The 23,442-nt window shown below is 55.8% G+C and overlaps 3 protein-coding genes across 7 annotated transcripts in view; all 3 read left to right on the top strand.

The window, feature by feature from the left end:
* The first annotated feature begins 1,536 nt into the window (after window positions 1–1,536).
* Window positions 1,537–5,718, top strand: DNAL4 (dynein axonemal light chain 4). 4 transcript variants are annotated; one of them, XM_005488637.3, is made up of 4 exons: window positions 1,537–1,670; window positions 2,711–2,925; window positions 3,602–3,685; window positions 4,559–5,718. In XM_005488637.3, the coding sequence occupies exons 2-4, from the start codon at window positions 2,854–2,856 to the stop codon at window positions 4,721–4,723; spliced, it is 321 nt and encodes a 106-aa protein (XP_005488694.1). In that variant the 5' UTR covers window positions 1,537–1,670; window positions 2,711–2,853; the 3' UTR covers window positions 4,724–5,718. The 4 variants fall into 4 exon arrangements, with proteins under 4 accessions (XP_005488694.1, XP_005488692.1, XP_005488691.1 ...); XM_005488635.3 differs by having other exon boundaries at window positions 1,551–1,670; window positions 2,714–2,925; XM_005488634.4 differs by having other exon boundaries at window positions 1,624–1,836; window positions 2,714–2,925.
* A 4,571-nt stretch (window positions 5,719–10,289) lies between these two features.
* LOC102065653 (extracellular serine/threonine protein kinase FAM20C) lies at window positions 10,290–16,385 on the top strand. The gene is made up of 10 exons (XM_005488633.4): window positions 10,290–10,768; window positions 12,224–12,399; window positions 12,488–12,566; window positions 13,045–13,137; window positions 13,302–13,417; window positions 13,714–13,894; window positions 14,008–14,117; window positions 14,793–14,874; window positions 14,985–15,044; window positions 15,126–16,385. Exons 1-10 carry the CDS (start codon window positions 10,290–10,292, stop codon window positions 15,358–15,360), a joined length of 1,611 nt encoding a protein of 536 aa, XP_005488690.2. The 3' UTR covers window positions 15,361–16,385.
* A 942-nt stretch (window positions 16,386–17,327) lies between these two features.
* Window positions 17,328–23,442, top strand: part of SUN2 (Sad1 and UNC84 domain containing 2) — a 13,717-nt gene continuing 7,602 nt past the window's right edge. The window contains exons 1-13 of one of the 2 annotated variants that reach the window (XM_074539397.1): window positions 17,405–17,558; window positions 17,877–18,033; window positions 18,612–18,784; window positions 18,932–19,066; window positions 19,257–19,352; window positions 19,541–19,634; window positions 19,810–19,880; window positions 20,136–20,263; window positions 20,605–20,826; window positions 20,905–20,982; window positions 21,069–21,112; window positions 22,155–22,320; window positions 22,405–22,632. In XM_074539397.1, coding sequence (XP_074395498.1) covers window positions 17,906–18,033; window positions 18,612–18,784; window positions 18,932–19,066; window positions 19,257–19,352; window positions 19,541–19,634; window positions 19,810–19,880; window positions 20,136–20,263; window positions 20,605–20,826; window positions 20,905–20,982; window positions 21,069–21,112; window positions 22,155–22,320; window positions 22,405–22,632 — 1,563 coding nt within the window. In that variant the 5' untranslated portion in view covers window positions 17,405–17,558; window positions 17,877–17,905. Of the gene's footprint in view, window positions 17,559–17,876; window positions 18,034–18,611; window positions 18,785–18,931; window positions 19,067–19,256; window positions 19,353–19,540; window positions 19,635–19,809; window positions 19,881–20,135; window positions 20,264–20,604; window positions 20,827–20,904; window positions 20,983–21,068; window positions 21,113–22,154; window positions 22,321–22,404; window positions 22,633–23,442 lie in introns of both variants that reach the window. The other variant, XM_074539400.1, reaches the window with a different exon arrangement.

Below are 23,442 nucleotides of genomic sequence, written 5' to 3'. Positions count from 1 at the left end.
CAGCAGTGACAGAAAAGGAAAACATAAATGATCACTGCAGCTTTGTCTTCCCAAGCCCAAAGCCAGCTTCCCTGCCCCCAGCACTGCTCTGTCAGGCAAAGGACAGCCAGGAGGTCGGATTCACTGCTGAACCTGTGGAAGAGATTACCAAGGTGCTGTTCTGCCCTGATCTCAGGGCAGAGCTTGGTGCTACAGGCAGGGAAGAGGACTCCTGAGCTGGCAGGGGCAGGAGAGTGCCCAGATTGTTCCTCCCCCACTCTTTTCCTTCTCAAACAGCTGGAAAGCAAATTCTTCTTTCAGCAGGCATCGAGCAGCAAGAACGTTTCAAGCACACACCAGCCACAAGCACCACATGAAAAATCAGACCCATGAGCCACTCTGCAAGACAAGGATGGCCACTGATGGAAAACCAGGCATCACACCCAGCAGCTGGGGCTTTGCGCAGGAGAAGTTCTTTCCCTTCGTATTATCCGGGAGCTTGCTGCTTCTCCATCCTTGTTAATTTCAGACAAATGCAGCCCTAGAGCTCCCTGAAAACTGTTTAAGCCCTGGTTTAGAGGCAATCCATGTCTGGCTAGCAGGCTGCAGAGACAACAGAGGTTTTGTAGCAAGCCCAGAGCCAAGAAAAACCTCAAAACAAACAGACATTATACAAGCATAAAGCTATGGAGGGCGGGAGGGAGGTGATTTTCTCCGTGGGGGATGGAGGCTGGTGCTATAGGAGCTGTTTGCAAACTCATGATTCATCCCCACGGCATCACCTTCTCCTTCTTTACACTCCTGTTGATATGCAAACATGAGCTGTTGCCACTCCCACACAATGAGAACTGTGTCCGGTTCTGGAACCCCCCGCTCAGGAAGGACATTGAGGTGCTGGGGCATGGCCAGAGAAGGGAAAGGAGCTGCTGGGTGGTCTGGAGCACAAATCCCGGGAGGAGCAGCTGAGAGAGCTGGGGTTGCTCAGCCTGGAGAGGGGGAGGCTCAGGCACCTGATCACTCCCCAGCTACCTGAAGGAGGCTGTGGCCAAGTGGGGTCAGGCTCTTCTCCAAGCACCCAGACAGGACAAGAGGACACAGTCACAAGCTGCACCAGGGAGGTTCAGGCTGGACATTGGCAGGAGTTTTTTCACAGAAAGTGATTAGACATGGGAATGGGCTGCCCAGGAAGGGGGTGGAGCCTCCTCCGTCGCTGGCGGTGTTTAAGGAAAGGCTGGAGGTGGCACTCAGTGCCATGGTGTGGCTGCCATGGCAGCGTTCGGTCACAGGCTGGACTCCATGATCTCAGAGGGCTTCCTAACCTGATTCTGTGGTTAAAAACAAAAAACCCAAAATTGCCCCAAATCGCTCCTTGTTCTTATATTTATCCTAGTTTTTTAAAAGAAAAAATACCTAAAACTAGGTCCCTCAGGGGTTTTAAGCCAGAAAACCACGAAGCTGCCACACGCCAGCGGGAGCCCGGGGGCGCGGCACAGCACAGGCGCTCCGCGGCCACCCCACCGCCGCAAGCGCCCCAAGGCCCCGCGCGGCGGCCGCCAGGGGACAGCCAATCAGGCACGCCGAGCGGCACAGCCCGTCCAATGGAGGCCGAGGGGGCGGGACTTCCCGCGCCGGTTGCTATGACAAGCGCGGCCCTTCCTTAGCAACGGCGCTGGGCCGCGGCGGCCGCGCAGGTGAGGCCGCGCCCGCAGCTCCGCAGGCCCGCTCGGGGCCGCTGGCCCAGCTCTGCCTCCGCCGGGACGAGGGCGGCGGGGCCGCTTCGGGCGTGCGGCCCACTCTGGCCGCGTTCCGCTGCCTCGCACCCTCGGACTGTGGCCGCGGGCACGCCCCGGGCTGGGGGTGGGTATTGAAGGGGCTCCCGGGAGTGGCGCCGGGCGAGCGGGCGGGGGGTCTGTCCGGCGGAGGTCGGGGGTTGGGTGCCACGGTGTTGGTCGGACTCGGTGCTTTAGCCAACAGCTCTGTGTACGTGGCATACAGGATTGGTGTGTCGCCTGGCGCCGTGCTGGTTTCGTTTTCCTTTAATATCAGCTCACCCTGGCTCCCCTGGGTAGGAGAGGAAGATGCTTTGTTGTGGGGGAAAGAGCCAGAGGGGGATTGGCGGTGAAAGGCTCTGAATCTGTGGGTCAGTGCTGTGCCTCTGCGTTGCCCGGGGGGAAGCAGGCTGGTAATGAGGCCCTGAGGCACGTCCAGAGTTTTCCCATATGGCCCTCCCCAGCTGACACATGCTCTGCGATCTGAGGAGCAAGTGCACAAACGAGACCGAGATGTTCCTGTTAAACATATCCGTCCAATCCGAGTGCACAGATTCTGTGCCTAAAATACTCGTACCCTCCTGTTGTCGTGTGCAGTTTGAAGCTACTGCAGATAATAGTGTCCTGGGAAATCCTTTTGGAATTAATCAAGAGTGGTAGCAGCTGATACGTTGTTCTCTTGTCCTCTCCTGAAAGCTGTACCTTGGCTCGTCTCTTCCCTCAAGCTCCACTGGTGCTTCTGGGAAGTGCTGTGCTCCTCACTTATGGAAAAAGATACAGTTTAATAATTTGTTTGCATTAATGGTCTATTAATGCAAGCTGAGACTCTCAGGGGGGTGTGAAGGTGCTGTTGAGGAAATGGCAAGTGAGTGAGATAGCATGATGTTCTTGTAACAGTTTCATTTGCCTTGTGTTTTAATTGAAAGCCATCTGTCTCTTGCCCGTGTTTGTTTTTGTTGAAGCAGTGTCCTCTAGGCCAAGAAGCAACTCCTCCTGCTGAAGAGAGGAACACAGAGCCCTGTTCCTCTCAGCTGGCCGTGCCACAGCACTTTGCTGAACTCCAGGTAGCCCCTCTGCCCCTTCCTGGAGTCTCTGTGGAAGGACCATGGAAGAAGCTGAGGAGGAAAAAAAGGACGAGGCTGATTATAAAAGGCTTCACACTTTTCCTCTGATTAGGGTATGGAGGGAGATGGATTGCACATTTACCGATGTCAGAGATGTGAAAATCTGTCTTCATTCTAACTGTCCTTCTCCTGCTGCGTAGCTACTGTGAGAACATGTAGTGCTGGTGCTGTGCAGAGATCCTGGTTGTCACTGCTGCTTTCTCCCTGTCCTTGATCTCTCCTGGGCAAATCTAATAGCTCCAGTGTTCCCCATGACAGCCAGAGGAAGCCTGGGGCAAAGTGATCCATCAAACAGATTGAGAGCACATGCAGCTTGCTTTTTGTCCTGGAGAAGCTGGAGCAAAAGATCTTGCTAGCCAGCCAGATAGCAGCAGCAGAAAAGGCTGTGTATTTTAGATTTCTTTACTCATATAGCAATAATTAAGGACTGTGGTGGAAACACTGTTAGTGTGCTTTCCCTTTATCTTATAGCAGAAAAACTGGCAAATGTCTTGATTTCCTTCTTTAAGCTGTGCTTACACAGTGCTAATTTTCATGTAGGTCGAGAAGAATTCCTCACTGGCTGGAGGAATGGTTCACTTCCTTACAGTGCAATAAACCTTTTCAGGTTTACTCCATCTAAGCCCCTGATAGAGCCCGTGCAGAAATTAGAGCAGTTACTGCTGTGGTGTGTCCAGCTCTGATTGTTGTGCTCAGCTGTCTGTCTGTCTGTCTGATTGCCCCTGGCAGCACTCGGACATGCCGGAGGAGATGCGCGTGGAGACCATGGAGCTGTGCGTCACGGCGTGTGAGAAGCATGCCACCAACAACGAGGTACCAGCCACCCCCAGAATGGGCACCCTGCTGGTGCTGCAGGAGCAGGGATGGGGGTGTAGGGCAGAGCAGAGTCAGGTCCTGGCAGCCTGTTACTCTCGGCACTGAGCTGGGGTAGAAGGAGGCAAAGAGCTTGGCAAGATCTCAGATTCAGTTCCCTTGCTCTGCAAGATCTAGAATAGCACTTTGCAGAGATTGGTAGTGGTGCTCCCAGACCTTACCTCCTTGCTTATCCTGCCTTCCTGGGACATGCTTCCACTCTGTTCATAAAATGCCCTGTGTCCTGGGGGCTTGGTTCAGAACTGCTTGGAATCTCTTGTTTTGGGTGTACGTGGAAGTCTGTTAAGTATTCCCTCTTGGCTTTAGGACCAACGATCAAGGGAATACATACCTTGCTTCATGGGCAGGACACCTCCTGTCGCTGAAAAATTTTCCTCTCGCCTTTTTTAGGATCAAGCAGGGTGTGATCTGGGAGAAGCAAGCCTTTTAAAAGCCAGCCTACTTTTAGTGTTTTGGTAATTAGCTGGAGAAAAAAAAAATGGACTCCTGTAAAAATAGCTGCAGCTCAGTGACCTGAATCTGCTCTCATGGTCACCGCAACCAGTATAACTCCAGCAGCATCTGAAGCAGAGCTCTTGCTTCAGACTGTGTGAACTACAGAAGTGATGCAGGTCTAGCTGCTGGGCTGGAGGCTGCTGAGACCAGTTCTACCCCTGGTTTTACCTCTGGAGAGCTCCCAAGTCCTGTGGCTGCTATACCTGTTGCCCATGGCATGAGTAGTCTTAAAGGGAGGAAAAGATTAGGGGGATGTTTGCATAAAACCTCTCTGGTTGCTTTGTCTCACCCTATGCTGTCTTCCTTAACATTCTCCAGAGTGCTGCCAAGATGATCAAAGAGACCATGGACAAGAAATTTGGGTCCTCCTGGCATGTGGTGATTGGGGAAGGTTTTGGCTTTGAGATCACTCACGAGGTGAAGAACCTGCTGTACATGTTCTTTGGTGGCAGCCTGGCCGTGTGCGTCTGGAAGTGCTCCTGACCCCTGGCCAGGTCCCAGACTTGCTTCAATACAAGAGATTTCTTCCTGCTTTTGACAAGTTTTGTATGATCTGGAGGTGGGGCTTTATTTTTAATACTTAAATGTCAAGACTTCTTTTTTTCATACTGACGTACAGTTCTGTGGGATACATGAAGTTGGTGCGTGTGTGTGTGTATAATCTTGCTAAACTGTCCTGTCTGCTTGTGGGATTTCTCATCTGTCTGGCTCTTTCCTTGGTGTTTGAGCTGGAGCAGGAGGGAAGTGAGGAACAGGTAATCTCACAACACACTGCACAGCAGCACTAGCAGGGGAAAGCAAAAGCAAGGAGGTGCCATCTAGCCCTATGTTTTTTTTAACTCCCCTTTATTCCACATAGTTTTCCTCTCTGCTTTCTCAACTACCATGCAGTATGGCTCTGACCAGCACCTGTCTTTCCCCTCTCTGGATGCTGCCTGTACATTCTTCCTTTCTTCTGAGATGTCTGCTCAGACCTGACAGCACCCAGGGCCTCCCTTCAGGCTGTCTGTGGAGGTGTGAGCCACAGGGAAGCAGTCCCAGCTTGCCCTTCCCTGCTGTTTTGGGAGGGTACAGCAGCTGAGCTGCCTGGGTGTAGGAGGTTGCTATGCAAACTGCCCCCTCCTTTCTCACCCACAGCAACTGAGACAGCATGAAAACACAGGCGGCTGACGATGCCTGGGGAGTGGGTGAGAGCTCTTTTTAAGGCTCAGATGCCTCCCTGTCAGTTCCTGGGGGCGTTGCAAGTGCTGTGTACTTTCAGCATCTTGTTTGGAGGCTGACAGAGAAAGGAGGCTCCATGTGAAATATAACTTGGTCATCAGAAGCCTAATGTCTTTCTGGACTTGCATTCTTTTAGCCTGTTTCATTTTTGGAAGCTATTGGTGTTGGAGGATCAAATGAGCGTAACTATGTTACATGTATGGCATATTTATAAAACCTGGGGAACTGTGTTTTTACAATAAAAGTTTAGTAAAATATCTTTGCGTGCATTTCTGTAGGCAAAGTAGTTCAAGAACCGTGGAAATGAGTAAGCCATGGTGTAGCACAGGCAGAGGCCAGTGACAGAGTTCCATCCTGCTGGTTTCCTGCGTGACTCTCATCCTCCCTGTTCTGTTCCTTTTAGCAGTGCAAGCCACCACCATGGTGAGGAGCATTGCCAGGCCCGTGGTGCTGCTGGCCACGTCCCTCTGTCCTGTTTGACAGGCAGCTGTCTTTGTAGCTTCCTTAATTTTCAGATTTTCCCTCAGAATGTTGCCAGCTGACATCTCTCGTCCATAGTTATGTCTGATGGATCTTTCTGCATTAATGCTGTGGTTGATCAGCCTGGTCTTACAATTCCTTTTGTTCTTTTTTCTGAACCTCAAGTGTTATGCTAGAGATGTCCTTTCTCAATTTCATTGTGTCAGGGAGCTAGGAACTGGAGTAATATGAAGACAACTAAGAATTATTTCAAATTTGGACCATCTGTCCATCTGGACCTGGCTGGGCCAGGGTAGGTTGGTACCATGATTCCTGCCCCATGATCAGGAAGGATTGCTGTGCTGTGTGAGAGCCCAAATCCTCTGAGCTGTCTCATCGTGCAGTTGCTCTGTGTCTCTCCAGCTGCCTGCTTTTATGTGAAGATAGTGCTATTGACAACACTTTTTACAGCTGGCAGGTGGAAAAGATTATTTCCTCTTCTGCAATTTTCTGTCTCTTCTAAATCCAGATCAACAGGTAAAGTCTTTGAAATGCCCCATGCTGGAGTGGGATGATCCCTTCAGCCATACCATGGTCACTTTAATTGTGCCTCTTTCATGCTAATGAATAATTAACTGCTCTGTGCATATGCACAGGCACACTGGTCATGGGCATCTCTGCAGGGTCGTGGTGACCTGCAGATGACCACAGGGAGCTGCTGACATCAGCACACAGTCTCTTGGACTTGCTGCCTGTTTATCTTCTTGGCCACCAGCTGATCAAAGCTGATGTCTCCATGACCTGCATTGGCAACAAGGGAAGGGTGAGTGCTCCCCAGCCTTCTCAAAGCCTGAGTGTGCAAACAGATTGAGGTGAGCTAGGTGTGAATGTGCAGCAAGTCAGCTCCCACACTGCCATTCTCACCAGGTAAGTGCAAGGTGGCTCACAGGAGAGTGGCAGGCTATTTTTATTCATAAAAGTAACAGCTTTCCTACAGGAAGTCACCTTGAGGCAAACCCTTGTTAGCTGATTTGCATTCTTGTCATTGGCATTGTACCTGAAAGCACAAGCCTCAGCCTCCCAAAATGTGGCTGTGTGTCAGAGCCCCAGCCCTGAGGCAAGTGTTCAATCAGATCCATTGTCCTGCCTGTTGCACATTGAGCCATGCTTTGCTGGCCCCTGTGTGTTAGAAAAAAGACTTTCACTCTCCTTTTGTTGTCGAGCTGGAACATCTTTGGGCATACCTGTAGTTTTTACGGGAGTAAGGTTTATGGATCAGAGATGGAATCTTGTCCTGTGTTTTCCCACAAGAGACCCCTCTGTGGCTGATGAACCTGCTGGATCCAGTCCAAAGGAGGCCACGAAGATGATCAGGGGGCTGAAGAACCTTTGTGATGAAGACAGGCTGAGAGGGTTGGAGTTGTTCAGCCTGGAGAAGGCTCTGGAGAGCCCTTATACCAGGACCTAAAGGATGTCAACAGGAAAGCTGGAGAGGGACTTTTTGGCAGGGCCTGTGGTGATAGGACAAGGATTAGAGGTTGTAAACTAAAAGAGGTTTGTTCTAGATTGGATATAGGGAAGGGAAAAGTCTTTTAGAATGGGGGTGATGAAACACTGGAACAGGTTGCCTAGAGAGGTGATGGGTGCCCAAACAATGGAAGCATTCAGGGATAGGTTGGATGAGGCTCTGAGCAATACAATCTAGTTCAAGGTGCCCCTGGTCATTGCAAGGACTTTGGACTGGGTGACCTCTAAAGGTCCCTTCCAACCCTATGATTCTATGAGGCTTTGGAGCCTCTAAAGCCTCTCTACTTTTTACTATAAAACTGCTCTCAGTTGCTGGAGGATTTTTTCCTTATGGATTTTCAGTGGAAAGCTGGGAAAGTTGGCAACAGTTTGCTTGCTATTGTTTCCCTTTAATTTCTTGCCCCCCTGCATATTGCTGCCATTTCCTGTCAAAGCATCAGGCTGAGTCAGATGTAGAAAATGAGATGGAAAACGCAGGGTGATGGATGGGTGGCAGCCAAAATGACTCTTTCTATCCACCCGTCCCCTAAAGCTGCGATAGCGGCTCAGAGGCTGTGCCTCATGACTTCATCCCTCCCTGCTGAGGGGAGATGGGAACATCATTATCAGCTGCCGATGAGTCCCGATTTGGAGCCAGCAGTGAAAATGTCCTCGGATGTAGGGCTCCTCCTCCGCCCCAAGGGTGACTTGAACCTGCTGGGAAGATGGAGGAAGAGCTGGAGGGGGGAGATGAAAAGAAAGAGGTGCAAATTCAGCCCTGTCTCTATGATGATGTCATGGCAACAAGTCACGTGATCAGGGCAGACTTTGAAGGTCTCCAGCTCTTCTCCGTCGCTGCAGGCTCACGTCTGACTCGCTGAAAAATCTTTTGGTTAATATTTAATGCCAGCATTCAAGTGCTAAGGGTGGTGAATGCCTCACCTAAGCCCCCTGCCTTTGCTTTGCAATGGGATGCTAAATCAGGGTGAGGAGGCAGGATTGCAAGTTTCATTATCTGGGAATGGGACTAACAGTCAGTAGGGTGGCTTCAGCGCATAGGATCCCTATGCTCATCTGACCCCAGGACATGAGAAGGACGTTTCTGTCCCCTCCAGCCCAGTTTGGAGCTGGTTTGGGGCACTGGAATGAGGAGGTCTCCTTCTCTTCAAGGCTGGTTCTGGATTAATGAAACCTGTGGCCCTGCTCCGGGAGCCGAGCCCAGCTCCTGTGATGCGATCAGTTAGTACAGGGAGTTGGTGTTTTGGTTGGTTGGTTGCTGTTTTTCTGAGCCATGACCTAATGATCCCATGTTCCAGCTACAGCCCCTCCTAGGGGCCTTCTGTCTGAAACGTGTGTCCGGACTGAATTCAGCAAACTTCCCGGAGCAGGACGCTGTGTTCCTCCACGCAGGGAAGCCATCTGCTCTCCTCCACCAGCTCCTTCTGCGGGGCTTCGAGCTCGCCAGCCGGGCTGGAAAGCTCTCCTCCTCCTCGCTTGCCCCGGCTCTCCTCGGCCATGTTGCCAGCAGAAGGCAGGGGAACGCGGGGCTGGCTGAATCTGGGGCGGCGATGGTGTCAGCCGGAGGCGGTTTCCAGGCAACTGTCGCGCCGTGGGACACGCGAGCCGGGAACACCGGGGACAGCGCGTTCCCAGCGCGCCGCCTGGGAGCGGACCGGCACAGCACCGTGCGGAGAGGGCAGCGCGGGCAGCGCAGCAGAGCAGGGGGTCTCCACAATAGCCCCCTGATCATCGTACCCTCCCTGGCTGGGACTGAGCATTTCCAAGCTGGCTGCTGGTGCATCTCGCGACAAGGAAGAATTACATGATGTACGGGATTTCACATGCCTTCTGCATCCTTTGCAAGAGCAAAGAGAAAATAAACATTGTGCCAGACTGTAGCACAGCCCCCAGACTTATTGCAGGTGGTCTTGTGCTTGTCTGTCCCTTATCAAAATCATGAACCATTTTTGTGCACCAGCTCTGTGTCCCTGGGTGTCTCTGCAAAAGTGAATTTCTCGTAAAAAGAAATGTTCTTCCCTTCCACAAGCTGCCAGTCCTCCCCAATACTTGGTGGGTCCCACTGCCCTTCTGTGCCAATGCCCAAAGCAGTATCCTCACTCCTGCTTGCCTGCTTGCCCTGCCTGCTTTAGAGGCCCTTAGGGAACATCCTTGCCCCTGAAACTCACCTGGCAGCCCTTCCTTACACTGCCAGCCCGGAATTTCCCCTTGCAGCAATGTTGATACTCACATCCCCTCCATTTTATCCAGTTTGAGTGAGTTTTGAAAGGGGGCTTGAGTACAACTGAATTTCAAATGATGAGGGAGGGTGATAAAATTGATATGGTCAAGCAATGGGAAAAAAATGCTGGATTCTGAGAGTGCAGCTGTGATGAACATGGGGAATGGGACTACATAATGCTTGGCAGGGTGTGTGCTGCAGAGGGGCAGAACCATTTTAATGCCCTGTGTTCAAAGAAATGTTCTGCAGCCCTGTGCAGGTGACAGCACAGAAAGACAAGACAGTGAGGAGTCATCTGCAGCCATTGCTGTCCCCGAGCCAGCATTGCAGCTATTGATTTGGAACTTGCCCCGTTCACTCTAACCTTGGCAGTGGCAGCTCGACCCTTATCAGTACTGATAAACCCTGCCACTACCTCCTGTCCCATCCTGGTGGTGTCACACTGTGAGGGGCCGTGGTGACAGACCTTTCCTGCCACTCTGCCCGTGCACCAGTTGATCTTTTGTTGGGATGCTCTGAATCCAGGAAACCTCTCTCCTATTTTTGCACAGAGGCTGCAGCCACACCAACATTTTTAACCTTGTGTTTGTGTCCATCCTTGCTGAGTGTTTTGTGTGAGGAAGGATGCGGTGGCGGCTGCAAATGTTTCTCCAGAGGAAACTTAAAATCAGCTTTCTCTTTCTTGTGTTCTTGGCCCTTCTCGTGCACCTGGTGGTGGATTTTGCTCTCCCCACAACCCGCAGGTCCTGTGGCTGCAATACTAAAGCATCAAAAGCTGTGGGTGTCCCGTCAGGCAGCCCCATGCCGGCTGGCCTCAAAAAGCTGAGCCTGCGGATCCTTCAGGATTTCAGCGGAAGCAACGGCTCCTTGGAGAAAAGTTCCCAGCCAGAGAGAGCGGGGCTGCACGCAAGGGCTGGAGAGCCAGGGGTCCAGCAGCAGCATGGAGAGGCGAATGCAGGGTGGTCCAAGGGATCAAAGCTGGCAGCACTCTTCGAGCATCCTCTTTACAACATCCCACTCCCAGAGGTGACAGAGAAGGACAAGCTGTTTGTCGTCAACCCCATGGAGAGGTTCAGCCTGCACAGCAGCGGGAGTGATGAATGGTGAGGACCAAACTCAGCCCTAGCTTGCATTTGGGGGATATGTGGGTTTCTGGGAACAAGCAGCAAGGACCAAACTACCAAAGTAGTTCCCTTCTGTAGATCAACTTCCTACCCTAGAGGGGCCCCCCTTACTGAGCATGCTCTTCTCATATCTCAAATCCTCTCCTAGCCCTGAATTTTTGGGCTGCTACCCATAAGCTTGTAGCACACAGCAAAGCTGAAGGAGACTCTTGAATTATTCATTGCATTACGGATATCTATTAGGTGATCTCTCAGCTCCTTCCCTTCCCCAATGCAGACTAGCCCTTAGTATCTCTGTATACGAGGAAGGCCCCACTCCAGATTTGTAACAAGTTTTATCCCCCTCTCTTGGGATATTGGAGATGCAAAGCTTGCAATTTAGATTACCTCTAACCATGAGACCATTCCTGTCCTGCATTTTGCAGGATATTGCCTGACCTTGTTAGGCTCGGCCGATGGTGAGCTCACTGCTGACAGCTGTCTATTTTTATCTTTGGACTACTAACCTCTAATTAGAAGGGAAGATATTAAAAGCTTTAGCATAGTAACACGTAGCTTCCTTACAGAAAGCACACCTTCCAAAAGTGGTGCCTGCTAGAACTGGGAGAGAATAAAAGCTGGCTTAAGAGCTGGTTTCCAGAAATGGGCATTTGCCTTATCTCCGAGGACCGCCTTGGGTCTGGTTTGATGAAATCAGTGCACAGTCTGTGTTTCTCTAGAGAGGGACATGGATTTAGGTTATAGATACCTTGGGCTAACTGTCCCTTTGAGTGCCAGTGTGTGCTAGCACAGAGGTGGGGCAGACACCCCCCGGGGCTCCCTTGAATGCCAGCAAACTTCAAATTTCCAGGATGCACAGAGGCAGGGGTAGTGCTAACCCAAACTTATCCCCCTGGGGAAACCCACCCAAGGGGAATGGGCTGTTGAGGATGGGAGTTCGGGTCAGTGCTGGGGATGGCTGGGAAGCCCATGCTCCTCCACCCGTGTTCAGTGTACACACACGTGTCCCCAGGAAGCACATGAAGGAATGTAGCAGACTGTACTCCTGGGAGCCAATCCCTCAGGGAAAAACAATGAGATGATCTGTTCCACTAGGGAAATAAATGCATGGATGAGGGAAACAGGATCAACCCAGGGATTTTCCATGGGGGATGGAGGGAAGACACTATGTCCAATCCAGCCATGCTGGTGGATCTTGCTGGCCACCAACTTTGGGTGGGATCTACCAGATGCCAAGTGCCCCATGAAGGCTATATGGGGCAGGGGGTTCTGCCACCATGAAACCTGGAACCAATCTAGGGCTTGCTCTGGCCTTTCTCCCCACCTCACCCTCCATGCACTGGCTCCCAGGGAGGGCCCGGGGACACGGGAGCCGTCCTGTCCCAACTAAAAGCTGTCATTGTTGTTGGGCTGGTGGTGGCTGTCGGGCTGCAGGGTCAGCAGCAGTAAAGCCGAGGCGCTCCTCCCGACAGGGAAGACAGCCTATGACACCTACCCCACGTGGCTCAAATTCCACATCGGCATCAACCGCTATGAGCTGTACCCCCGCCGGGACCCCTTGCTGCCCGCGCTGCTCCGGGATCTGGCCACGCAGAGGATCGTCAGCTCAGGTACCACCTCTGCACCTGCCCCACTCCTGCCCGCACCCTGCCCCCTGCCTGCTGCCCGCCTCCCTCACCCCCGTGTGCCTCCTTCCAGTCCAGAAGTCCGGCGGGACCCAGCTCAAGCTCATCATGACGTTCCCAAACTATGGGCAGGCCCTCTTCAAGCCCATGAAGTGAGTAGAGGCTGGGACAACCTATACCTCGCCCACACGGTCCTGTTAGGTAGCGAGAAGTGGTCAGAAGGGACCATGGAGGGAGAAATGGAGAAATGCTTCATGTGCTGCCTCGTTTCAGCACCTCCATCCCAAAACTGAGGCGAGCAGAATGGTCCCGTTTCCCTCGCCTTCCCGGGCGGAGCTTTCTGCAAACTGGATGCAGCTTGTGATGGGGTAGTGACCTCCAGTGGTGGAAAGAAGAAGGTGGTCCATGAGGACCATCCAGGAGCCTCCAGTCCGTGAGGGCTTCCCCACCCCTTGAGTTGGGAGCCTGGATAGGGGACTTGGAGCCATCCACCCATCAGGAAGTGACTGGAGGAGACTGGGTTTGGCTGTCTCCAGTGTCACAAGGGAACACAAGGTGGTTTGGAACTAATCCCATGCTTGGAGCGACCCCACCCATGGTGATTGCCCCTACTGTCCCCTCTCTTTCCAGGCAGACCCGGGACCAGGAGACCCCCATTGATTTCTTCTACTTCTCAGACTTTGAGCGGCACAATGCAGAGATTGCAGCCTTCCACCTGGACAGGTGAGCATAAGCTTTGCATCCAAGCCTCCAGAGAAACTCCTCCTTCATCCCACCTCTCAATCCTTGGGTGTGAGGGATACCTGTATCTCCTGTCAGTTTTAGTAACTCGCTGTTATTAAACCAGCTGAGGTCAGTAAGAAATAGTTCCAAGTTCTGTGTTTCAGGATTCTGGATTTCCGGCGAATCCCCCCAGTTTCTGGCCGTTTGGTCAACATAACAAAGGAAATTCGGGACATCACCACAGACAAGAAACTGGCCAAGACTTTCTTCATCTCCCCAGGTGAACTTTCATGCTCTCTGTCCTCTCCTGTGGCCACCTGGATGGAGCTCACCTGGTGCTGGCTGCTGCTGCTCTGGCTACCCCCACACTCAGACAAACTATCTCGCTGGGGACTGTTCCAGCTCCCCCGGGTGCCCTGCCACAGGCCTTTGCTCCTCACAGCCTCCCTTGCCATTGCTTTGCTGGTGGCACGTGGCCAGAGTGCATGGAGCATCCTTCCCTGGCTGTTTGCTGGACTGCTCTGCCCAGGGGTGCCTCCCTCCTCTTTGTCAACCTTTGTTTTGTCCCCTGGCCAGCGGGAAACGTCTGCTTCTACGGGGAGTGCTCCTACTACTGCTCCACGGAGCACGCCCTCTGTGGCAAACCGGACCGGCTGGAGGGCTCCATGGCTGCCCTGCTCCCCGACAAGACCCTGGCCAAGCGCCGCTCCTGGCGCAGCCCCTGGCGCCGCTCCTACCACAAGAGCAAGAAGGCTGAGTGAGGCGGGGCATGGGGGTGTGGGGACGTGGGCCAGCAGAGCCATGGGTGGGAGGGGGCTTCTCCACAGCCACTGCCATGGCCCCATTGCCCTCCCTGGCCTCTGCCACTAGGTGGGAGCTGAACCCCAACTACTGTGCTCAGGTGCGAGAGACGCCGCCCTACGACAGGGGCCACCGCCTCCTCGACCTCATCGACATGGCAATCCTCGATTTCCTCATGGGTGAGCCCCTCTGTGCTTCTGCTGAGGGCTCTGGAGGTCCCTCAGGACCTAGAGGCCCAAACGGCTCCGTGTCCCCTGGTACTGTGCCCTGCAAGATTTTTTGGCCAAACTGTTGTTCAGGCTGCAGTGAGCTGCAGTGTCACTCACAATGACAGCACAGGGCTGCGCCACTAGGGCATTTCCGAGGCAGAAATTGAAGGTCGAGAGATTCCAGGGAGATTCCAGCTGAATACCCTGGACATGAGAAGCACCTTCCAGCATGCTTTCACATGCAGCCCCTGGAGAGCTGCATGTGGAGCTGATGCTGCCCAAGGCTCTTGATGCCTCTCCTGTCCCTGGGCCATTTCTTCCTCCCTGTGCTGTCCCCTCACCAGCATCTGACTGGGAGAGTTTCCCATCTCCTCATTCCTGACCACCCAGCCATGCCTTTGCCATTACTTCTGCTCCATTTGCCGCTGTTGTCCCTCTGTGGGGCTGCTGGGATGAGAAGGGGAGGCCGTGGGGTCTCTGCTCAGCTCCCCTGCACGGCCATGGCCACCAGATGGACAAGTTAGAGGTGCCTCCAACCCTTTTCCCCGGGTTCTGGGTTTCACTCTCACACCAGAGGAGTGCTCCGTGTCTTTGCTCCCATCTTCCAGCCCACAACCTGATGCCAAATTTGTTGGCCCGCCACAGGCAACATGGACCGGCACCACTATGAGACCTTTGAGAAATTTGGGAATGACACTTTCCTGCTCCACCTGGACAACGGTCGCGGGTAAAGCTGGGGAGTAGGGGGGAGCAATCACAGCAGAGGGGTGGGGGAGACCTCCAGTCTTGCCGAAATGCCACCCTGACACATCCTTATGGGCTTCTCCCCCCGCCCAGCTTCGGCACACACTCCCGCGATGAACCGTCCATCCTGGCCCCCCTCCAGCAATGCTGCAGGTAAGGGGCTGCCCCCAGCCCGGATCTGCTGCTGGGGAGAGGCTCCTCCTTTTGAGAGCTCTCCCTCCTCATCTCCGGCAGCATCAAGAAGTCGACTTACCTGCGGCTGCAGCTGCTGGCCACCGAGCCCTACCGGCTGAGTGACGTGCTGCGGGAGGCGCTGGCCGCGGAGCCGCTGGCCCCCGTCCTGGCTGAGCCCCACCTGCAGGCGCTGGACCGGCGCCTGGGGAAGGTGCTGCTGGCCGTGCGACACTGCCTGGCCAGGGCAGCCCACCAGGAAAAGGTGCTGGTGGATGATGTGGGGTCGTGGGTGTGAGGGGCGCTGGGTACCGTGCTGGATTGGGCTGTTGTGGTGTGCTGCCCAGGGTGATGTGGGGATCGATGTGCAGCTCTGATTCTGTGCAGCCTCAGCTTTTGGTGGCGCTGGAGCTGGTGGCGTGATGAACCGGGAAAGCAGGTTGTAAGGATAGGTGGGACAGGGAGGGAATTTAAATAAAAAGGTTGGCCTAGTGGAGAAGACACGGGCTGTGATCTTCCCCACCGAGGCTGCTTTCCCAGCCCTGGCCTGTCCTTGCATGCCTGAACGTGTCGCTTCAGCCCTCCAAAGCCTTTTAGGAAAGGGTAGGGATTTTTCCTGCATTTCCCCAGCAAGAACTGCCAAACTGGGACAGCTGGCCCCACCCCTTCTGCCCCACCCCCAGCACAGTGATGCCCCGGTAACCCCCAAAAAGAGAGCTGACACTCCCCGCTGCTGCTGCTGTGGGGAAAATGAGGCAGAAGCTCCCAGCTACACACCACTTATCTTTGCCCCAGTCTTCCCACACCCTCTCAAAAACTCCCATGGCTCTGACATCACCACCTCCTCCACAAGACCAGGGATGCAGCAAGGACAAACCCCCCTCCCCTGAGAACATCTTCCCAAATCCCCCAGGAACCTTTCACACCCAAAAAAGTGGCTCCTGAGGAGGGGATGGGTTGACCTGGGGCTGTACACCCTACTTAGTGCCTGGTGGCTCAGCACCCAGCTTATCCCCTGAGCCTCCCGGGGGGTTGGTTAATCCACACCAGGTTACGTCAACTGCAGCAGGTGCCATTGTGACAGCCGCTGCCAGCGTTCCCAGGTTGGGACACGGGATTGCCATCTGCATGGCCAGAGATAAAGGTGCCACTGGGGAGGGGAGGTGTCCTCTGCCCCAGCCAGACACTTGCAAAGAGATGGGAAGCCACTGGAGGGGGTGAAAAAGGGCAGCTGGCACAGTGGGAGATGGAGCTGGAAAAGCTAGGCAGAGATTTTGGCAGGAACAAAAAATGGGCTCAAAAGGCAGGGGAAAAAAAAGAAAAGGGAGACAAAGAGGATCTGTCTGCGTTACACAACGGGGCCGGGGACGCTGAATCGGGGTTTGTTGCGGTGTGCCCCCCCAGTGCTAACAGCACGTCCTCCTGCCACTGCCCTGGCTGGTGCCCCAAAGCCCAGCACACGGAGGAAAAGGTTTCAGGGCTGTTTTGCAATAGGTTACTTCCCCTCTGCCAGCTTCGTAGTTTTTTAACTCTTTCTATAAATACCTTTATGCTCCATATCCAAGCCCAGGGGGACCATTCCTGCCCACAGAAATAGTCTGAACATCCGCGTCCACACACAGGTGGCCAGTTGCAGTTGCCCCGACTCTCAGAGCTCCCCCAGTCAAATCTTTTTCCGAGGCGCCGTCAGATCTGAAACGCGAGGTGTCTGGGGGGGTGGCTGTTTTTTTCCAGCCGGCTGAGTTTGCACAAGGTCCGTTCAAGGTCCTATGGGAGCAGCCCGGTTTGGCTCGCACGCCGCTGACGAGGCTGCCCATCCGCCCGTGGGGCAGAGCGGCGGCAGCGGGGTGTCTGCGGCCCGGGGAGCAGCAGAGCACGCCCGCCCAGTCAGGGCGGCCGGGGCACACGGGTATCGAGCGGGGCTGCCCGCGCCCCGGGGATAGGTTCGGCCGTGTCGCCGGGACGGGTGGTGCGTGGGGTGCGGGGATTTCTCACCCCACCGGAACCAGTAAAGCAGCCCCCTCAGAAAAGCCCAAACGGGGCTGGGGTGCAGCCCTGCACCCGGGAGCTCCCATTTTGGGCTGGCATCACCCACGCCCTTGGCTGGCACCGTGGGCTGGGCACGGCGGAGAAACCCCAGGGCTGAGGTGTTTGGGGACCAGGTCCCCGTGGGCAGCAGAGTGCGGATGGGCCCTCATCATCGCCCCCCACAAAATGATGAAAATAAATGAAATTAAAAGAATATGCCTGTGGCGGTGATAATAATAAATAGCAATAGCGATGATGATAAAGAAGAGATCCCCAGAGGCCGGGGGAGCGGCGGCTGCTCCCCTCTCGGCGGCGGCGGGCGGGGCGGGGCGGCGGCGGGGGTGTCCGGGGGGAGGGCGGGAGGCGGGTGCCGCCTTCCCCCGCAAAACAAAAGGGAGCGGCGGCGGCGGCGGCGAGAGCGGCCGGGAAGGACGGAGCGGATCGTTCCCTGCTGCGCGGCATTGGCCGGTGCGTTTGCGAGGGGGACGCCGGGGCAGAGGCGGGGGCTTGCGGGCGGGCCGGCTCCGTAGCGGGGCCGGGGGTGCCGAGGGGCCGGGGGCAGCCGCTCCACGCGCGGGAAAGGAGGCGAGGGGGTTTTTCGGCCTGTTCGGGGGCGGCTCCATCCCGGGACAGCCCACGGCCGCCAGCTCGGGACGGCGTTCGGTGTGGGCCAGGTCCCCTGCCTCAGGGGCGGGGTCCCCGCCAGTGGGATCCCGCTGGGTGCGTCCCTCCAGGGACCCTGGCACTGACACTTGCCTCTCCCGGCCGCCCTCTCCCCACCCCCAGGTGAGCCGAGCTCCCCTCTTGCCGCCGCCATGTCCCGCCGCAGCCAGCGCCTTGTCACCAGCCGCTATTATCCCGGGGACGAAGATGCCACGACCAGCGGCAGCAGCACATCTCTGCTGGGTGGGACACAGCTCCCCTTCAAGGAGACCACCGGCAGGTTAGTGGGGGGCACGAGTGGGGGCTTCCCCCTGCCCAGATCTGACACGGGCGGGGCATTCCATCCCACACCAGGGACCGGGCACCTTCCTGCGTGGGCTGTGGGGATGGCTCGCAAAAGGAGCGTGACGGCGAGCCCGGCGCGCTCCGGCATGGCTGCCTCGGCACTGTGGCACTGGCCGTGCCCCTGCTCCGGCCAGAGCCCCGCGCTCCCGGCGCAGGCTCCTCTGCGTTCCCGGGCCCGGCACGGGAGCCCGCCGTGGGTGGCCGGGTGCCAGCCCCAGCCGCAGCTGGATGGCGACAGGGAGGAGGAGGGAGGAGGAGGGAGGTGCGCTGCGAGTGCCGGCCGGAAAACCGCAGCGGTGCGAGCGGAAGCGATGCCCGGGACGGGCGGGAGGCCTCTGCAAAGCCGAGGTTGCAGCCTCCGAAAGCTGCCGCCATCCGGTGTGGAGGGAAGCGATGCTGGTTGAGGGATTGGGGTGAATTCCCCATTTCCCCCCATGAGTGCACTGTGAACCCCCCCCCCCCACCCACCTTGTAAGCACACATGTGTGATGAGCCTGATCTCGCCTCCCGCAGGACGATCAGGAGGAAATCGAGTAGCACCAAGCGCCTCTCTCCCGCCCCCAGCACACAAACCTCCTACTATAGCGAGTCCATGATGAGCGAGTCCTACCTGGGGGGCAGCCGGGGCCTTGCTGCCCTGGGCAGCTCCATGCTGGATGATGACCTGGACAGCAGCACATACTGGGGTGAGCCCTCCCGCTCTCCTAGGGCAGCTCGGGACCTCCCTGGACACTGGAGAGTGTTGGGACAACTGCCCAGGCTGGCTGGCTGGGTTGCCCCTTGTGGAAGTGATGGTGGGCGATTTCTCAGTGGAACTCTGTGTTTTGGGGCAGGTGGAGAGCTCTCCACCAGGAGGAGAAGAGGCACAGGGGACACCGAGTCCAGTAAGATCAATGGGGTGCTGGAGAGCAAGACGTACGACACCTACACATCTTCATCTGGGTACTCCTCGGAGGACGACTATGCTGGTAGGGATGCACCAGTCTGTCTGTAATGGCAGGAATGCAGGGGAGACATCCCCAGGGGGACCAGCCCAGGGCCTGGCTACATTCAGTGTGCTGCCAGTCCCCTCTAGATGCCACCCCCAGTGCCAAGCCTTTGCTGTGGGCCGTGCACTGAGATGCTGTCTGCATTGGTGACTTGCTGCTTCCTTTCCAGGTCACTATTACTCAGGCCAGAGTAGCTCTGGGTCAGGTCTGAGAACTGCAGCCTCACGGGTGGGCTCCTTCCTCTGGCAGGTGTTCACCTCCCCAGGTGAGTGGAGGGCTGGCGGGGCACTTCTAGCAGCAGTGTTACTGCCAGTCAGCATCTCTACTCTCCAGCTGCTGTGTCTGCCATCCCCTGTTCGTGTGGAGGGGTTTTATGCCCTTGTGGTGCCACCCGTGGGCATGGAGGGGACATCTGTCAGGACTCCTCCTGAGGCTTGTTTTCTCTCCTGGCAGTTCGGTTCATGGGGTGGCTGTTCTCGGGGCTGGCAGGGGCCTGGCGCCGCCTCACCGGCACAGCTTCCCACCTGGACAGCGTCCCCTTCTCCAGGTGAGTGTGCTGGGGGGACACCAGCATGGGGGAAGCATGGGGAAAACCTGCAGGACCCTGGAAAGGGGAGGCACCTTGGGAGTGGTGGGTGTCTTTGCTTTCCCCCTGGTCCCCATCCAAAGGTGATGGAAGGTGGCTGCAGTCCTAAGGCATCTCTCTTTTCTCCATGCTCCAGGCGCTACCCACGTCTGAAGAGGTCCCTGCTGCTGCTGCTGCTCCTCCTGCTCCTCGCTGCTGCCGCCTACGGTGAGGCACCTCCCTGATGTGCTGCCCTGAGATCTGGGGCAGTGCAGAGCCTCGCACTGCCATGGCCGGGGGATGGGCTGGCTGGAGCTCAGTGCTCAAGGCTTCTGGTAGCCTGCTCCATCTGCATTCCCCGTGCCAGTGTCTCCTGGTAGTCCCTGGATATGCTGATGGCTGAGCCTCTGCATGTCCACCCTGTCCACTACTGTGGCCCATTGCCAGCCTGTGGTTTTGACCATCTCATCTTTCTGTGCTCAGGAGCTTGGTACTTCTACCCGTACGGGCTGTCGACTCTCAGCCTGCCTTCCTTCCCGTGGTGGGGAGCTGGAAAGCTTTCCTCCTCCTCTGACCTTCCTGGGGCAGGGGACCTGACCACGCTGGACCAGGTAAGCAAAGGCACGATGGTGGCCCAGGTGGGATGAGTGCCTTGCAGGGAGAGCTGGGACGGTGTGATCCATGGCTCAACAATTGCTTCCAGGGTGTGAAGAATGGTGGAGAACGGGGCAGATGATGGCTCCACACTGGCTCCCTCAGCTTGTGGCCATCTCACTCTTGGGGTGTCCCTGGGATGGAGCAGGGGGACCATCTGCCTTCTCCTGGGAAGCAACAGATGAATAAGATTCCACTGACTCTGGGGAATGGGTGGTCAGGGTCCCCTTTCCCAGGGGTCCTGTGGAGCAGGCACTTCCCTGAGAGGCTGCATCACACCCTGTTTCTGTCACTGCAGGGGGGACACCGACTCCTGGCTCGCTTCCAGGCGCTGGAGAAGCGCTTTGAGGCGCTGGAGGCCGAGCTGTCGCGGTGGGAGCTGCATCATGGGGCGGCAGCAGTGACAGCGGGGGGAGAGCCCCCCCCGGGGGACGTCCTTGCGCTGCTGGAGGGGCTGGTGAGCCGCCGGGACGCGGGGCTGAAGGAGCACCTCCGCTCCGACATGGCCAACCAGCTCCAGGTGGGTGACACGGGCACTGCAGGGAGATGGGCGTGGGCAGGACCTGGCTCTGATATTCCACCCTGTTCCATCCTTCAGGGCGAGCTGGATGTGCTCCGGGCCCAGGTGCAGAGGGATTTGGACGGGCGCCTGGGCAAGATGGCACAAGCTTCCCGGGTAAGCGGAAGAGGGTGTGGTGGTATCTGGACAGGACACCCTCAGCAGTGGTGTCACAGGTCTCACCCCTTCCCTTTTCCTGGCAGGAGATGGAGGCGCGCTTGCTGGAGCTGAACTCGGAGTGGCAGAGGTAACACTGGCTGTGGGGCAGGCAGGTGGCTGGGTGAATTCCCCTCAGCCAGGCTCAGGAGGGATTTGCAGGCCTGGCTGGGGACAAAGGAGAGATCAAGAGGCATAGTCTGGGGGGGAAAGGAAGGAGGATACATAAGTGGGTGTCTGTGGGAGCCAGCACTGTGCCCTTCTGGCCAAAATGGCCAGTGGTATCCCAGGGTGCATTAGGAAGGGCATTGTCAGTAGGCTGAGGGAGGTGATCTTGTCCATCTATCCAGCCCTGGTGAGGCCACCTCTGCTGTGCTGTGTCCAGTTCTGGGCTCCTGAGTAGTACAAGAGAGCCATGGAGCTCCTGGAGTGGGTCCAGCAGAGAGCCAGGGGCATGATGAAGGGACTGGAGAATCTCTCTTAGGAGGAAAGGCTGAAGGAGCTGGGCCTGTTCAGCCTTGAGAAGAGACAAATGAGAAGGGGCCTCATCAATGTCAGTGACTGAAGGGGGAGTGACAAGAGGTTGGAGCCAGGCTCTTCTCAGTGTGCCAAGCAGTAGGACAAGAGTCAATGGACAGAAACTGATGCACAGGAAGTTCCACCTGAATATGAGGAAGAACTTCTTTACTGTGCAGTGACCACACACTGGAGCAGATTACCCAGAGAGTCTCCCTCACTGGAGATAGTCCAGAACTGTCTGGATGCAGTCCTGTGCCATGTGCTCTGGGCTGGCCCTGCTAGAGCAGGGAGGTTGGACCAAATGACCTGTGTGCTCTGTTCCAGCCTGACCCATCCTGCCATTCTGGGGCCGGCAGCAGGGCCCCAAGAGCAATGGCAGCAATGACCTTTGCTACTGTCACTCTGCATCACTGTGAATGTGGTCCTTCAGCTGAGGGGTGAGCTGAGGATGCTTTCCCATGGGATGCAATAGAAGAGGTCACTGCCACTGGGATTAAAACTAGGTCTGGAGATGAGGCTGAGCATAGGTGGTGTGGGATGAACCTCTTCCCTCAGTTTGCAGAGGGGAACTGGGGTTATTGGCACAAGGTTTTATTGCCTTTCTCTTGGCACAGCTCGGTGCAGGAGAGCCTGCGAGGGACCTTCCAGCAGGAGGTGGGCAAGCTGGAGCAGGAGGTGGCAGTGCTGAGGAGGGAGCTGGCAAGCCTCAAGTCAGACCAGGAGGTGATGGGGAAGCACGTGAAGGGGATACTGGAGCAGCTGAAGACCGTGCGGGCAGATGTGAGTCCCCAGTCCCCAGCTTGTTTGGCAGAAAGGCAGGCAGGGGTCCCTGCTCCAGGCTGAGCTCTCTCTGCACCATTCCAGGTGGAAGCACAGTTCCCAGTGTGGATCAGTAGGTTCCTGTCACAGTCCCAGCAGGATGGTGCTGCTGCCTTCATCCTCCAGCGGGAAGACTTGCAAGCAGAGCTCCGGGCTCTGGAGCAAAAGATCCTTGCAAAAGTCCTGGAGGACCGGAGACTGTCAGCACGGGATGCTCAGGCTGGCATTGGAGTGGCCCTGCGGCAAGGAGGGGCTGCAGGAGTGACAGAGGAGGTGAGTACTGGCCTGAGCCCCAGGGACATGAGGTGACCACGGGGTTGGGGACTGTGCCCCCTTTGTGTGTGCAGGGGGCTGGCATGTGTACCTGGCAGATGGCAGAGGCATTGGGACAGCCCCCACAGCTGGGATATTGATCCTGGGCTCACAGGATGCAAGAGCACCCTTGAAACTCCTTCTCTGCCACTCCCTTCTCAGTTTGTGCTTGCTTTGTGCTCTGGAAGGAGTCACAGGTGCTGATACCTGCAGCCCTGCAAGGCTCGTACTTGTTGCTGTTCTGTTGAGGATGGGTGAATAAAGGGACACAACTCCCGTGTCTTCTCAGAAGGGAACAGCCAAGTTTATTAGAAACCACAAATTGTTTTTATAGAGAGTTATGATAAAGGTGGACACCTGATTGGTCCTTAGTTAATATCCCTCACACCCTTGGGTAATTAGGAACAGCACCCTTCTTGTAAACATCTCACAATTAGCAAGTTCAAAACACCAACTGCAGGATTGTTTTAATTCTTTCTCTGAACTTTCCCAAAACTTCCCAGAGGAAAGTCTGGGAAAGTTTTTTGTCTGGGAAAGTTTATCTGACTTTCTTCTCTGACCAGTTCTCAGCATTCATACTTTCTGTCTTAAAATCCAAGCTTCTGCTCATGCATCCTTCACCCAGAACGTGGGAGAGGTGCCATCAAGGCTTCCATGGGTGGAGCATCTTGCTTATCCCCATTCTTCAGCAGTGCTGCGGAGTTGTTTGCTGCAAAGCATTTCAGCAGAATGACACCAAGGGGAAAAAATGAGCCTTGCTTGCTTTGGAAA

Source organism: Zonotrichia albicollis, chromosome 4, assembly GCF_047830755.1.
Source record: "Zonotrichia albicollis isolate bZonAlb1 chromosome 4, bZonAlb1.hap1, whole genome shotgun sequence".
In the NCBI taxonomy this organism is placed as follows: Eukaryota; Metazoa; Chordata; class Aves; order Passeriformes; family Passerellidae; genus Zonotrichia; species Zonotrichia albicollis.
Note: the sequence above shows the minus strand (reverse complement) of the source record. Positions and strands in the feature narration are given on the sequence as shown.

What these genes read in the sequence shown, in the direction of transcription:
- DNAL4 (XM_005488637.3), top strand. Translation starts at nt 2,854, where the DNA reads ATGGAAGAAGCTGAGGAGGAAAAAAAGGACGAGGCTGATTATAAAAGG. An exon ending in ACACTTTTCCTCTGATTAGG is followed by an intron (nt 2,926 to 3,601) that starts GTATGGAGGGAG and finishes TGCCCCTGGCAG; the next exon opens with CACTCGGACATGCCGGAGGA. An exon ending in AGCATGCCACCAACAACGAG is followed by an intron (nt 3,686 to 4,558) that starts GTACCAGCCACC and finishes AACATTCTCCAG; the next exon opens with AGTGCTGCCAAGATGATCAA.
- LOC102065653 (XM_005488633.4), top strand. Translation starts at nt 10,290, where the DNA reads ATGCGGTGGCGGCTGCAAATGTTTCTCCAGAGGAAACTTAAAATCAGC. An exon ending in AGCAGCGGGAGTGATGAATG is followed by an intron (nt 10,769 to 12,223) that starts GTGAGGACCAAA and finishes GTCGGGCTGCAG; the next exon opens with GGTCAGCAGCAGTAAAGCCG. An exon ending in AATCCTCGATTTCCTCATGG is followed by an intron (nt 14,118 to 14,792) that starts GTGAGCCCCTCT and finishes GGCCCGCCACAG; the next exon opens with GCAACATGGACCGGCACCAC.